The sequence below is a fragment of the Molossus molossus genome, unplaced genomic scaffold (assembly GCF_014108415.1).
Source record: "Molossus molossus isolate mMolMol1 unplaced genomic scaffold, mMolMol1.p scaffold_m16_p_10, whole genome shotgun sequence".
In the NCBI taxonomy this organism is placed as follows: Eukaryota; Metazoa; Chordata; class Mammalia; order Chiroptera; family Molossidae; genus Molossus; species Molossus molossus.
In genome coordinates, this window is record NW_023425345.1 from 53,711,840 (window position 1) to 53,728,246 (window position 16,407).

The following is a 16,407-nucleotide window of genomic DNA, read 5'->3' on the forward strand; positions in this document are numbered from 1 at the left end:
TCATAAACAGAAATATGCTAAGTGCTCACCACTTTTTTTTTTTTTTTGACCAGTTAAAGTCTAACTGGAGTCCACTCTTGAGTTCACCAATGGGTCTGAAATGAAGCTGGCAAGCAGGTGTTAAGTAGGTGAAGGGAGGCAGTGAGGGAGTTGAAAGAGCCACATTAAGAAGAAATAATATCAGAGTCCAGACACTACAGAAAATTGGAAATTCTTCTGTTTGGAGACTTAAGAGTTGGAAAATAAGGCCAGAAATAGAAGCAGGAGCCAGGCTGTAATGAGGCACACTGGGCTGGAGACTTTGGGCTGTTTCTGAGCTATACAGAGACTCAGAAGGATTTTAAGCAAGAGAGTGACATGATCACATTGTAGAATGCTTATTGGGATTGCAGTGTGAAGTGGTTTAGAAGGGGCCTGAACTAGAGGCAGGGAAACCAGGCATAGGTATAACTTAATGTTTAGTGAGAGAGGCAACAGATCTCATTATGTAGGGAATAGCTATTTCTTTCTTACAACACTTATTTGGGGGGAAAGGACAGAGAGGATCAATAATCATCATAGCAAAGGAGAAATAGAAAGCCAACTCATTTCATTTTCAAAACTATTCCTAAGTTGACTGATTTGTAACTCTCTCTGGGATCTCACATTGATCACGCTCGAAGTCACTGCAGTTTTTCATCTTAGGAGCCATTAGAGGAAAAGCAGGAATTTAAACATGCAGTATTTCATAATTCTTTCTCCCCATTTCTTGGTCAAACATCATTCCCTGAAAGCCCGAATTTATAGGGCTCACACTTAAGCATGAATGATCTACCAGGCCATATCGCTGAAATGCGAGCACAGGTAAATAAACAAATGGGAAGAAACGGAGGAAAGGAAAAGTCAAGTTTCAACAAATTAAGGATGCCAGGAGAAAAGCATTCGGTCACGACTGTTCCGACAGGATTTCGGCGGCATTCCCTTGTAATTGGGGTTGTAGAGCTCACAGCCCACACTTCCACATTCATAACTTCTTAGGTAATACAGCTGAAAATCCCTTCATTTCACTTAAATTACCTGGGCAATTACAGTTATAATTGATTTCTGCTCAAATCACTTCAAAGTTGTGCCTCAAAGCGCTTCTTAAGAAAATTACCTTTTGTCCCCTTCTCCAGTCTGTTCTAAGACTTTTCCCTCTCATTTTCCTCATGATGATACTGCTCTATTGTATTAAAACAAATTATGCAAGAAATGTGTGACCGTGTCTATATAAAATTCGGGGTAAAATGACTGAAACCAATGAAAAAGTAAAGTTCCTTAAACCACTTGCTTCTCCTTCACTCTGTTCCAGTTCCTTCCTCTCCCCCATGAAGAATCGTGCTCATAGTGTGCTTTCATCCAAACATTTTTCTCTGCATTCAAGTACACACGCACACTCACTCACAAACATGCACTTATTCAGTTACTTATTAACTTTTCGAGGTAAACTTATGATACAACAGTGATTGAGAGGTCGAGCTTGGAGACAGATACCTTAGGCATTAATGGTGTACTCATTGAAACTTACTGTGCCTGTCTCCTTGTCTACGCAACTGGGGTGACAGCATCATGTCCTCCACCAGGTTGTTAGGAAGATAAATTTTAACACATTTAAAGCAGATAGAGGAGTACCTGATAGGTTACACTCAACAAATGTTAGTTGTTGTTATTATTATTATTGGTTTAAGTACGTTTTAAAAATACAGATATTTTCATATACCTATTCTATGACTTGCTTTCTCAGAAGTATGTCTCGGATATTGTGCCTAGTCAGTACGTAGCTAGGTTATGCAGTCTGCTCTATAGTATTCCATTGTATGTGGCTACCTCATTTAATTTAACCATTCTACTGATGGACATTTAGTTTGCTACCCAATTGGCTCCTGGTGTGTTTTGTTATTGTGAACACTGCTTCGATGAAAATTTTTATGTGTATGAATAACTATTTTTCTGGGGTAAATACTGGTCTGTGGCTAGCCAGGATAAGAGGACATAAGCATACTTTATTTTAATAGATACTACCAAATTGAACTCCAAGTTCTATTTCTATATTGTCTGATAATATAAATTTCACCAAATCCTTGGCAATGCATTATACTCTTTAAAAATAGGTGAATCATTTTTATTCCATTCTGGATTTCATCTCCCTAACTAAGAGCAAAGTTGAGCACCTTTTATTTGAGAACTTCATGAGAGGGAGCGAGTGCTACAAAATTCTGGCAGGAATGACCTAGGCATGTTCAATATCAAACGACAAAAACCACCCTCCAGTGTGATTCTGGGCATGAATGAGAGGGAAAGTCTTAGAAGGTGAAGTTGCAGGGCGGGTGGCTGGGATGGAGCGTGAAGGTTGTGAAGGTCCTTGGAGGCCATTGTAAGGTGTAAGCAGTTTATTTTGAGCAAGAAAATGACATTCTATTAGCTTTCATTTCTGGAAAATAAGGAAATATTTAAGGGGTAAAGAAACCTGCCTTTATTGGGTGAAATCTGTGGGCCGGATTTAGTACGTGGCACTTAACATGGGTATTTCATTAAATCTTAAAGGACATCTTTGAAGAAAATGTTACTCCACTGTTTTGCATGTGTGGAAACTGAGGCTCAGGGAGATGACATAACGTGTCCTAAATCATACAGCTGGTAATCTGTGGGTCTAAGCCTCAAGGCCAGCTCTCCCCAGAGTAATTAAGTAAACGCTGTGCACTGTGGTAGATCCTGGGGAGAAACAATCAAGGTAGTGCAGGCCCTGCCCTCAAGGTCAGTGTCCACCACCGCTGTGTTCTTTCTGCTCTTCACTAGATTATAACGCAGGGCCTGGGAAGGCCAAGCAACTCAGACCACAATCTGGAGGAGAGTTTAGACAAGAGAGAAGCAAGAGGGCATTTTAAAATCCAGATAAGAAATTATAAGGCAGAAGAAGAAGAGGATGAGCTAGTCAATGGGAAATGAATAGCAGCCAGTGTTGTGGTTGACTGGCTGTGCACCCAAGGGAGGAAAAACGATATCCCCAGGTGTCGAGTGGGGGTGGCTGCATGGCGAGTGCTAGCAGGAACCAGGGAGGAAGGGTGACAGAAATCTGCAGCTGAGGTCCAGTTAGAGCGCTTAAAGTAACTAAGTTTATTTTGTAGATCTACCTGAACATCGTAGCATAAGTCACTGGTGACAAATCTCGAGAATATTCTGTGGATGTGCTTGTAATTGGAAAAGTCATTTATATGCAGAGCCAGAGAGAGATTGGACAGTAAACCTGAATTTTCTTTTTTTTTTTAATGTTCACTTCTTCTGCAAGGAGGCACCTGTAAGGTTGAGTCTCTGCAATTTAATTAAACGCTATAGCTATTATTAACGTCTTGAGTTTATGGCACACAGCAACATGAAGGTCCCTGCTGCTTTACACTTCACAGGAAACACATCTGACAGCCCTCGACTCGGAAACGCCTGCCTAGATTTATGGGGTTTCTCCCATATTCTTTAGGTTAATTGACTGAGCACCTGGGATTCTGAAGCAGGTTAAGTAATAGAGTGTATCCTTTGAAGGGTTTGGCTGAATAATTTAAGGAACCTATTAATGTCTCTCTGACAGCCCTCAGAAAACGATGGTCTCTGTGAGATGACTAGAATAAGATGCTGAAGGGGAAAAAATACACAAGCAACTCTTCTGGGTGACAGAATTCTGGTTCCTGCAGCAGAACGCACACTGTCTAGGGAGAGGGGATAGGATCCGAGACAACTTTTCCCCGTGGACTTCCCACTCTGGCCACGATTTCTGTCAACTCCAATTCTATCGGGTCAGATTTGTGCAAATCTTAATTGGGTGTGGAGATTTGATTCTTCTGTCAATTTTTAGATCGATAACTATTTTTACTCTGGAAAAAAAAATGAATTCCATGCTTATTAGTAAGATAAGCTTCCCCACAAACTTCGTGTAAGCTAAGCGTTTGTTGTTGCGTATTTGTAATTTGAAAAATTTCATAGAACCTTCCAGCATTAGGCCTGTCCCCACCACGATAAAAAACACCTGCCATAAAAACCACGGGGACTGTTTGAAGGGTGGGCTTGGGAGTTGGTCCTCGGGCATCTCAGCCGGTGTCCCGGTTTGCAGCACTGGTTCATCAGCATTTAAAAGCCTCCGAGTCTGGGTAATTCCTGTAAATGAGCTTTGCAGTTTAATCCCAGCTCCATCCGCCCTGGGCTTCTGCAGTGGCAGGAGATGATGCTCGCCGGTAGGAGGTCTGCTGCCAGGGCCTCGGCAGAACCCAGTGAGCAAAAGTGAAGTGGGTTCCCTCAGAGATACTCTTTCAGACCTTTCTCTTCTCTCAATCTCTCCGTGCCTTCCCCTTTCTCATGCTGCCTTTTGGAGCTCAACAAATTCCATCCCTTTTTTTTTTTTTTGGAATCGATTTTAGAGGAGGAGGACGGGCAGGGGGCGGGGCATCAATGTGGGAGATACATCATCGATTGGCTGCCTCCCTCCTGATCCGGGCTAGAACCTGCAACCTAGTTATGTGCCCTGATTGGGAACTGGGAATCAAACCCGCAACCTTTCCGAGTGTGTGACAACACTCCAACTGAGCCACACTGGCCAGGGCCCATCCTTCTTCGAAAAAATTGTTTCCCCTCATGTCCCCTGAAAATTCAAAATTCACAAGGGCTGCTGATTTAAAAAAACAAAACAAAAAAAAAAACCTCACTAAAAACAAATATCACATTCCAGTCACTACTCTGCACTCTTTAATCTTTGCTGTGTCTTCATAGGTGACCCACTCTCTCGGTTTCCCCAGGACTGAGGCATTTCCTGGGACTTCCAGTCTCGATGAACTGATGCAGAGGTCATACTCTAGAGGTCACACTCTTCTTCAGTGACTTGTCTACTGATCCCATCCAGATCTCCTGACCCCTATCATGGCCTTTCTGTCCTGTCACTCTGGCTGTACTAAGGGTCAGTTTGATGATTGATTTGATTAAGGAATAACACTAAATTTTAGTGACTGAGATGTATTTGCATGGTTCAGCGGAGCAGTAAAAGTGAGGAGTATGGGACAGGTGGTTCCCCATGGGTCTGTGGGGGATGGTGGTCCTCACACCCCCACAACCCCTCCCCTGTGCTGAACCAGACCTGCAAGCAAATGCTGAGGATTGCCAATTTCAACATTCCCACTTCGGAACATTTGCAAGAGGCTTTGCTCTTGGGGGTGTACTGTCACACAATGTCATGGCTGGGAGAGTGTGGGCGGGCACAGCATGCATTTTAGAGGCACAAATCAGTGTGAATCATGAGTGAAGATGAAACCTACCACTCAAAAATAAGAAACTGATGTAAAGATCTTATTTTCCAGGAATATTTTCCCACGCAGCTTTGTTCTGTTTTTAAATCTCGAGTGCTCACATTTGTACTACTGACAATGGTTTGTGTGTGTGTAAGTGGATGTGTGTATGTACATATACATATGCATGTGTGTGCATATGTGTATGTATGTATGCGAATGTGTGTGTACACATATGCACATGTGTGTATATTTGCATATGTGTGTGTGTGTGTCACATAGTGTCATAGCTGGGAGAGAGTGGGTGGGCACAGCATGCAACCACCTCCAACAACCAGGAATTGTTTCTCATTCTTTCGATGCTACAACATTTGGAGGTGAGCAGAGTCCCTACATTAAGACTGAGATGTAGCTGTATCTGTTTCCCATGTCAGTCTCCTGACCTGAAAGATGGGCTGAGATCAACCGAATGTTAGATTTGTGATTTCAGGCACTGTTGTTTTTGTTGTTGTTTTTTTAAAGCTTTTGCTCCCTTTAGGTTTTCTGTCCCTGGGCCTGCTACTCTCCACTTTCATGTTCCACATTTTTATATTTATAACTACTCCCACAGGATAAAAATATGTGTGATTAAATATGCTTTTTTTCCCCATTAACCTCTTTGCTCTTTTGCAGTGTTTGGTTATTTGATGATTTTCCCCTCTCAAGTTTGCTTACATTCTGCATGATCTATCAAGTGAACCTCCTGTGCATGCTCCTTTCCTTAACTGAGTGCGACACTGGAGAGACTGAGGAACAGTTTTCCAGGAACAAATAATGCTCATTTGTAATTAGCACATCACTTGTATGTCTGGAAATGATGCTTCTAAACTACTTGACTGTGATTAGAAGCAGTTGATTTACCTAAGCAGTTTTAACCTTCTTCCATTGAACTCCATAAGCTATTGATTTATTTAGTAAACTTTTGCTTCCTAGAAAATACAAAGGAAACTTTCTCCTACTGCAAAGGCAAATTGCATTTTGTGGTTCCTGTTGTCCTTGAGCACCTGAAGCCCTAAAGCAAGATTATCAGAGAGGAAATTGTTCAACAAAGAGTTAGCATTTACTGGACCCTTCTGAAGGGGCAGATGCTCTTCCAAAGTGCTTTGTGCACATGAAATTTAATGCCCATCATGATCCTATTAAGTAGATACCCTGTGATACCCATCTTACAAATGAGCAAATTAAAGCTTGGAGACACTAAGCACCTTGTCTGTTTCTCAAAGCTGATAAGTGAAGGAGCCCAAATGCAAACCCAGGGTTGTATAGAGAGAGATGGCTTATTCGCTGACTACTGAGCACACAATAATAAGACTCATCCTTCCCTTGGACAGTCCAATGGCAGCAGAATGATTATAAACCGATAAATTACTGTGCACTGAAATAGATATTAATATTTAGGCAGGAACAAATTACTATGAAAGAGCATTAGCACATTTTTCCAAACAATCATTGTGATACTTGTTATACACTTGCCACTTTTCTTCAGCAAAAGATAATACAGAACATTTAGAACAGGAAATTAACATATTTGAGCTTAGGAAAAGATCAGAGTCATAAAGGATTTTTTTTTCCTGAATATATCCTGTACCTTGTGCAGAGATATTTCATTCTTAATTTAACACCCAATTAATGTTTTTTAAATGACCCAAAATGTTGACTGTAGAGCTACACTAAGGCACAATTATAAGATTTTCTTACCTCTCCAGCCCTCTTTCTACTCTCAAAACAAAACAAAACAAAAAAAAAAACAAGAACAGGGAAAGCCATCACAGGATGTTAATGTTCCCTTTATTATTTTGTTGAAGGCTGTGGATTGGTAGGTAAGAGCAGAGTCTCCAGTTCAGTTCCATCTGCTCTACTTACTACTCGGGGACCGAGTATAAATTTCTTAAGTTCCCCATTATGTTTCTTATAGTGTTGTTATGAGGATCAGATATAATGCACACACAGCCGCCAGCAGTGCCTTGCACTTAGTAAGCACTCAGTAAACATTAGGGTACACACACACACATTTATATGCTTAGACACACACACTTAAAATAATATCAGAACACCTTGATGGACTAAAAGCCAAACTATCATGAAGAACAAAATGATCAATCACCACTACCGTTGTGGGAAAGAAGTAGGTCTGTCTTTGGCTCTTCCGGACCTTGTCAAAGCTGGAAATCATAACCCACTCACAGTGAGCCCGGCAGGGAGCCGCACGCTGCTCTGTCACCAGCCAACTCTTACTGGTCAGAGCTGGGAGCTGACAGATTTGTCCTTGTCATTCATTGTCATGCTTCCACATCACTCATAAAACAACCTACCACGGTCTAGGTGAGTTAATCTAGAAAAGCAGAATGAGGTTGTTGAAAGAGTAGTCATCAAGAATCATGACTTCTAACAACTAACACATTTATAAAATGGACCAGGTCACAGCCATTCTTGGTCTTTGTTTCCTTATACAGTAAGTTGCCAGGAGAAAAACAAGAGTGTTTCTAAGGGCCTTTACAAGTATAATGTTCTGAGTTTCTGAGCTACTTATTTGCATTAAGATATATCATAGCCCTGGCTAGTTTGGCTCAGCAGTTAGAGTGTCAGCCTGCAGACAGGAGAGTCCCAGGTTCGGTTCCCACTAAAGGCACAAACCTTGGTTGTAGTTTGTCCCCGGCCCCAGTTGGGGTCGTATGGGTGACAACCAGTTGATGTGTCTCTCTCACATCGATGTTTCTTTCTCTCTCTTCCTCCTTCTCTCCCTCCCACTCTATCTGAAGATAAATGCAAAAATGTCCTCAGGTGAGGATTAAAAAAAAAGATATATCATAATCCAAGTACCCTTGGTGTGACATTCATTCCCTGATAACACCTTTTGGCCCTTAATTGAAAGAACTGGCTAGGGTCATTTAGGAGCCTGTGCAGAAACCTAGATTAGATATGCCTAGAAGAACTGATAGGTATAGCCCATTCTTGGTTACTCAACACAGTGTTGAAGCAGTGTATCAGCAAGCTAGGTCAGGATTGTGTTCGTGTAATCCCACAGAGAAAGACCTGCATGTAGACCTGGGCATAGGCCCTTGTGCAGTGATTGTGCACAGATAACAATATTCCTCCCCAGGGCAGGCATCTCTCCCATCTGAGGTCTAGCAAGGGTCAAAATTTAACAGCTATCAGAGGGGAGAGAGCACATGTCATGAACAAATTCACATATGCAGCACAATCCAAAATTCTCTCTTAAAGAGGATTTGTAATCAACTAGAAAATTGGGTGTACCAAGAAATACCATCCATTTGATATCTCACAATGTGTGGAGATAGAAAAAAATGATTGAAAGATCGCCCTGGTCAGTTTGGGTCAGCAGTTAGAACATCGGCCTGCAGTCCAGAGAGACCTGGGTTTGGTTCCCGCTAAGGGCACGTACCTCAGTTGCAGTTTGTCCCCAGCTCTGGTTGGTCATGCGGGTGGCAGCCACTCAATGTGTCACTTTCACGTCAATGTTTCTCTCTCTCTCTCTCTTCCTCTCTGTCCCTCCTACTCTAGCTGAACAACAACAACAAAAAAAGATTGAAAAATCAAAATGTGTCCATGATTAATTTACCAGCCACTGATTTGCTAAACTTCCATCAAGTTAACTAACTTTAAAGCGTCCTAGGCTTGCATGGGATTGCTAATTAAATCCATCTGGTTATTTACAGAGCTATTTTTTTCCAAGCTTCCTTAGTGAAAACATATTCTTTTATATAGTATTATTACAGAAGATTCCGTTCTTATGGTTTCATATCAGTATAGTATTTTATTAGTTTGTATTTATGCATTTGGAAATGGTAGTAAATTTATTTTAATTCTTCTGCCCATATGGATTTCTATGTGTATTTTTTTTTTAATTAGCAGGAAAAGATAGAAATAGTTTCAGGATAAGAATGTCTAGTCTTCTTGGTGTGTTTTAATGTATTTTAGTGAATGCTCACGGGAAAACTGGGCACAACTGTGAGGTAGGTTATATTTCTTTTCAGGGCTTTTCCTTTTTAAGACCACACTTCTTTTGGTTCTAAATACTCCTGGGTGCCTAGCATACCACCAGCCTTTTCACCATCCCTTACCTCCTTAACAGCATCCAACTTTGACCAGATGCCTGTTGGAAAGTCTTGTCAAGTCAACCCGTGCCCGACACTTGCTCAGACCGTAGAATGTGCAATAAAACTGTGAAATGAAGAAGGTGTGCCGCTCTGCCCAGACCTTGGGGGATACAATCTGAAAGCACAGAGTTTCTTCTAGGAAGTGGGAACATTTCTTAAAGTATAGACTTTCAGGTTTTAAATGGAGGAAGGTTTTTCACGACAAAATTAGAAGACTTCCTGGGTCCCCTCAAGTCGCGTAAGGGCCGCATTGGGGTCCCCTGTGAAAGGCGGTGCTCCGAGTTCTCGGTGAGTGCTCAGAAGCAGCCCGTTGGCACACAACGCAGCTGTGAGAGAAATAATACAGGTGTGATAGAAATAACCTAACTGTTTACAAAGACACTATTGTATTTCAAGACATGTTTTAAATATTTATCTTGAGATAAGACATACTTTTATTAAGAGTGAGAAATGGACTAAGCCAACAGTAGGAATAAATGATAAACTTTCAGGGCTGAAGGAAGTCCTGTTGGCAAGTGTCTGTGTATCAATGTGGACACCGTAACTGAACACGCACTTTGGCCTCTTCTGACGCAGGGAACTGGAACTCCATGGAGAGGTAGTCTGCTTTTTGGTTCTGTAGTCTGCTTTTTGGTTCTGTAGTCTGCTTTTTGGTTCTGTAGTCTACTTTTTGGTTCTGTAGTCTGCTTTTTGGTTCTTACCTCAACAGGGAAAGGGAGAAGAGAGAAAACTTACTTTCTCTCTTATTAAAAAGTTATACCGAGGGACTGATAGCACTCCGGAGATTAATAATAGATTAGATTGAGGAGACAAGCATAAGCACTCAAAAATATTCCTAACATAGGCAAAGCCAGTAAACAAACAGAAAAAGTGAGGCACCCAGAACAATTTTTGAGACAAGAGTTAGAGCATTTTTCAGAAAACAATTAAAAACAAATTTAAAGAGTGTTAGAAATAATACATTCTACAAACATGTTTATATTTCTTCATATCTCTCTGTAAGAGATACCTCTTAGTTTCTATTATGCTGTTTAAACCGTGTAGTAATTTATATTATTTTAAAAAAGCATTTTCGGTGGTAGAAATGAAGAAGTGTGCCACTCTGCCCAGACCTTAGGTGGTGTTTCTGTGCTCTGATGAAGAAGACAAAGTAAAAGGTAGATTAAAACAGGAGACCTGTTAACCTGCTGAGCCAGAAAGATCCGAGTCATTGTTTAAACCAAAGATAGAGCACCGGGCAAAACCTTTGCATTCAGAGACCGTGGAGTCTGCTGTTCATAAATTGCTAACTGTGTTTGGGGGACAGCAGAGTTGGGGGTGGGAGAGGGTAACCCTGACACTCTGCAGGGCTGGGTATGACACACTGGCCATGTGCCTCTCAGCTGTTCACTGTGGTGAGAGCCTAATGGTCCCACATATTAGTACCACAGCCCTCCTGTGGTGACTCTAAATTGCAGGCATAGAGCCTAAGTGGGATAATGGGCCTCTGTAGGTCTGGCCTAGAATTTCCAACCCTATTCAATGAAAGCAAATAGAACAAAAGCCAAAAAGAAATCTCAAGACTCATCGTCAGGCCTAGAAAATAATGAGCCATTGTTACTGAAACATATAAACACCTAAGTTTTAATATTCAAAAAGAAATGAGAGATGGGAATGGACAACCAAATCACCCAGTGTTTTATTTTAAGGGAGAATCCCATACGTTAACAATTCATGTTGAGGCACATGACAGAAATTACAGGCACGCTGAAAATAGAGTTTCTGTTGCACAAAATGTCTCCTGTCCTTCATGTTCTTCCAAAGAACTATAACTGTAACTAGTAAAAATAAATACTTAATAAATATCTGTTGAGTGACCAAGTTAGTGATGGAGCGAATAATTAAAAGAATGAATTAATCAGGGGACAAGCCTCGTTTCCTAGGCTTCAGCCACAGATAAAAATTCATTTTCCCCATCAGTTATTTATAACCCCTTGCTCTCATTGTAACCCAGATTTGGTGAAGGAGCGGTTATATAAGGTGCCTGCAGGGCTCCTGATGGTCATTTCTTACCCTCTGATGTCTGCCTGTTTGCTGACAAATGGCTGAAGCAGTGCTCTTAAGGGTCACCGATGACTGACGGCCTCACTGCCGAATTCAACCTTTTTGTTTTTTATCTCAGTCCACATCCACCTTGCAGACCGCAGAATGGAACACAACCTCTTAAAACTTTTAAACAAATCTGTGTACTAATAAGATTATGAATCTCAAAATATAAATGAAGTGGCCTTGAAATGCAAACGACTTTATTTTTTTGTAACTCACTATGATATCCATTCTTAGTTCCCCCTCTGCTTGGGTTGTGAAAATGTAACCTCGGCCAATTTGGGGTGACCTTCTCTGCCACTTCAGTGCCACTCTGAGGTGTGCTGGGAGTCTTTAAACCCGTCTCAGTCCCTGTTTGTCTCATCACAGAGGTGTTTCTTCTCTGAGCTTTATCCAGGAAGCAAATCAGAAAGGCCTTTGGACGTCCATCCTGTAAACTGGGTGTTATGTCATGTGCCCTGGGGAACAGAGGGGAGGGAAGGACATTGTCTCCTTTTCTTAGGGCCCTAAAATGTCTGATAACAACTTTCCTGGTCTTGCTCCTGCATAATTCGAACCCGGAGAAGTATTAACAGGTTTGGGAGAAGTTTCTTTGTGATTATTTAGAGTGAATATAGTTTCCCCAATTACTGTGTATGCCACTGTGTTCAAATGATTATTTTGAAATTCAAAAGTCAAGAATCAATTTATTTTTTGCTTCCTGTTATATTATAACTACTTTATAGATATGCCTTGCATCTTTTATTATATCCTTTGTAAATTTCTCGGAAAATTACTTATTATAAAAGGTTTATTCAATGTATAACAATAGTACCCTCCAAAAAACTTATGCTGGTTTTTGTTAAATTATCATCAGTGTATGAGAGTCAGTTTTCCTACATTCTTGTCAATACATTATATTAAAAAATACATATTTACCATTTTTAAATTAAAAATAAAATATTTTGTGTTTATCTATATTTGTTTGATAACTAGGGAACCTGAACATGTTTTCATAGTTTTATTGAACATACAGGTTTTTTAAGTTACTATTTGTCTATGAATTCACTTGCCCATTTTGCTCAGCAATTTATTGACTTTTTACTTTTTTTTTTTCCTTTATTGATTTTAGAGAGAGAGGAAGTGAGAGGGAGAGAGAGACAGAAACACCAATGAGAGAGAACATCAATTGGCCGCCTCCTGCATGCTCCCCACAGGGGATCTGGTCTACAACCTGGGCATGTGTCCTGACCAGGAATTTAACTGGTGACCTCTTGGTGCATGGGTCAATGCTTAACCACTGAACCACACTGGCCAGACTTTATTGACTTTTAAGAGCTTTTCATTTGAATAATATTAACAAATTGATGGTCATATGTTGAAAATACATTTTTCTGGGGGAATTTTTTTTTACCTTTTTATGGTGTGTGAGAAACAGAAACTTACAATTTTTAAATTTGATTTTGAGATTTTAATCTTTGGTATTTTTACTTAATTACTTTTTCATTGCTAGATGATGACTATTCACTTATGCTGTATTTTAGTTGTTTTATAGTTTTATTTTTTACATTTAAAATTATAATCAATCTGCTATATTTAGCATTGACTATAAGTTTGGAGTCACTTAATTATTTGTTCCAGCATCGTTATTTAATAATCTCTTTCCCCTTGGATCTAAATTCCACCTTTATCATATAATGAAATTTACCTGTAATGGATCTGCTTCTGGACTCTGTTCTGTTCTGTCTCTCACTGCACCAGTAAGACTCAACTTGACTCTTTGTAGATTCTTAATCAATATTAGTATCTGATGGGAAAGTCACCCTTCATTACTATTTTTTTTTTTTCCAAAATTTTCTGGACCAGTACATTTACTCTCCCAGATAAAATGCAGAAATCCCTCTTTAAATGTAAGCATTATATTTTAGGCCTTCATTATTCTCACCCTCTTCACTTGAAGCCCCTTCAATCCTTTCTGTACCCTAGTGAATCCTAACCTGATTAGAGTTCAGCTGCAAAAGTACTAAAGAAAAATGATGATGGTAATAAATCCTATTTGCCATGCCTTCATGAAATTTCAATTTTGGGGATTTTAATAGGATACTAATTTCAGATATGTCGCTCAGGAAAAGGAACATGGGAGCTCTTCCGTTTAAGAAATGTCACCTTCTTTTCAGAGCGTGGAAGGCGAACACCACGAGAAAGCTGTGGAGCTACTCAAGGCTGCGAAGGACAGCGTCAAGCTGGTGGTGCGGTACACCCCGAAAGTCCTGGAAGAAATGGAGGCTCGCTTTGAGAAGCTGCGGACAGCCCGCCGCCGGCAGCAGCAGCAACTGCTAATTCAGCAGCAGCAACAGCAGCAGCAGCAAACACAACAAAACCACATGTCATAGGTGAGAAGTGCCTTCTTCTGTACAGGGAAAGTCCATTACCTGGTAGAGTTTTGTTGTTGTTGTTGTTTTAATATAATTTATTATCTGGAACAAAAATATTAGATTTAATAATAAAAAAACAATTAGACAAATGAAAACAATGATCTCAGAAAATGTAAACATGCCCTGGCCGGTTTGGCTCAGCGGTTAGAGCGTCAGCCTGCGGTCCAGAGAGACCCGGGTTCGGTTCCCGCTAAGGGAACCTCGGTTGCAGTTTGTCCCCGGCCCTGGTTGGTCGTGTGGGTGGCAGCCACTCGATGTGACCCTTTCACGTCGATGTTTCTCTCTTTCTCTCTCTTCCTCTCTCCCTCCCATTCTACCTGAACAAAAAATGGAAAAAATGTCCTAGGGTGAGGATAAAAAAAAAAAAAAAAAGAAAATGTAAACATGATAGATGCTTGCTTTGTGTGTAATTCAGCCATATTCCTTGCAATGGTAAGATATTTTGGAAAATAGTGTACTTTGGGAGGGCCAGGTACAGACTATTGGATGCCTTTATACAAATTAGGAAAATGCAGCTTCTGTGCAAACCCAGATCCCCAGGCGCAAAGCTAGTTGACAAAAGTGGGGGCTGAAATCCAGCTCCCCACTCACTCCCTTGGCCAGTTGTCTTAGCACAGTGTACAGACTAAACAACCACAGAGCGCCGATCATGGGAAGATCCCCTTTAGGATACAGTTTATTAGAAAACAACTTCTTTGAACAGAATGAATATACACCTGTCAGTCTCCATACTAGGAAAGATTCTGAAATTCTCTTTGGATGTCACTTAGAATATGTCTAAGATGCACCTGCCTTTTTCTAAATTCCACTTTATGGCAAAGAATATTAAGTTAGATTTTTCTATATATTAAGAAAAATCAAGAAAAAAATCTTAAGAGTAAGAATTGCCATCTTTGAAATGTCTGCTATGTGGTAGGCCTTTCTGACCTGTTATCCCTCATCCTCAGAAGAACATTTTAAGGTAAGTTAAAACCCCATGTTTTAGAATTTAGGTGAAGCTGCAATCACTTCAGCAGATTCCCCACAACCATATTTACAACCAGCACAGAATTATTTTCCATCTTACTCTGCCAGGTATTTCATCTGCCAACATCAGATATTCTGGAGTCATATATATTTTTCTTGCTATCTTTTGGAAGCCACAAGTCATCTCTCTATGCTATGGTTTCTGCAAATGTGTGTTTAAAATGAGGTTCAAATATGTTCTTAGAACAATGACAATGAGTAGTGGTGATTTTAACTCATTCATTGTCAAATTATTATTTGCACAACCAGAAACATTGAATATGAAATGAGACTTTCACTTTTTGTGTGTGACATTTATGAAACGCAGAAGCAACATGGAGAAATTAAGAGTATGGGATCTGCCCAGCTGGTGTGGCTCAGTGGTTGATCGTCGACCCATGCACCAAGAGGTCGCCAGTTCAATTCCCAGTTAGGGCACATGCCCAGGTTGTGAGCTCAATCCCCAATGTGGGGGCATGTAGGAGGGGGGCAGTCAATGTTCTCTTTCATTAATGTTTCTCTCTCTCTCTCTCTAAAATCAATAAGGAAAAAAAAAATTATGGGATTTGTCCTTTGAGAGACAGGAATTTAACAATCTTTCTTTTCTAGCCTGCTAGTCTTATTATATATACACCTTACTTTGGTGCCTTTATTTAAAATTTCATTCCACTCTAAATACTATATTTATTCAACAATAAATATTTAGCACTGTGGTGGGCCAGGTACTGTCCAATGGGCTGTAGAACCCAGTGTGAGCAAAGCAAAGTCCTGCTCTCATGGTACTTGCATTCTGGTGAGAGGAGGTAGTCAGTAAACAAGTAAGTTTAAATATCCTGCAGGGACCAGGACTTCACAGAATTCAAACAGAGTGCTTTGATGGAGATTGGTTAGATCATGACTTTCAATTAGGTGACCAGGGAAAACGTCTCAAAGGAGGTGCCATGAAAGTTGAGGTTGAATGATTAGGCGAAGCCAGGCAATGAGCAGAAGAGGAGGAAAGAGCTGGTGCAGCGGCTCTGAGGCTGACGAGCTGCTTGGTGTCGGAGGAGCAGAAGGAAAGCCAGGGTCGTTAGGGAATAATGAAGAGGACAGTGGAATGGATGGGGGCCATGTCGCAGAAAGCTGATTAAACCACTGAGGAAAGTTAGATTTTATTACAGTGGGAGCCACTCAAGTTATTTAAGCAAGAGAGTGACATGATCTGATTTAGGTATTAGAAAAGATTACTCTGGCTGCTATCGGGAGAACAGATCATTGCAGGGTAAGAGTGAAAACAGAGACCAATTAGGAGGCTATTATTTAGAAGTTCAGGCAAGAGATATGGTGGTTTGCAATAGGATGATACCATGAAGAGGGAATGATATGGATGGCTGTGGAGAAGTCATTCTGTCCATATTCTTCTCTCTCATCCATTCCAAATGTAAAGGTACTTTACATGTGTACCTTCAGAGTCCTTTCCAAGGTCTT

At 40.6% G+C, this 16,407-nt stretch overlaps 1 protein-coding gene across 2 annotated transcripts in view; it reads left to right on the forward strand.

Annotated features, from left to right (window-relative positions):
• LIN7A (lin-7 homolog A, crumbs cell polarity complex component) overlaps positions 1–16,407 on the forward strand; it is a 148,645-nt gene that overhangs the window by 123,708 nt on the left and 8,530 nt on the right. For both annotated transcript variants that reach the window (XM_036252719.1, XM_036252718.1), the window contains exon 5: positions 13,678–13,893. In XM_036252719.1, the coding sequence (XP_036108612.1) occupies positions 13,678–13,893 (216 nt within the window). The remainder of the gene's footprint in view (positions 1–13,677; positions 13,894–16,407) is intronic.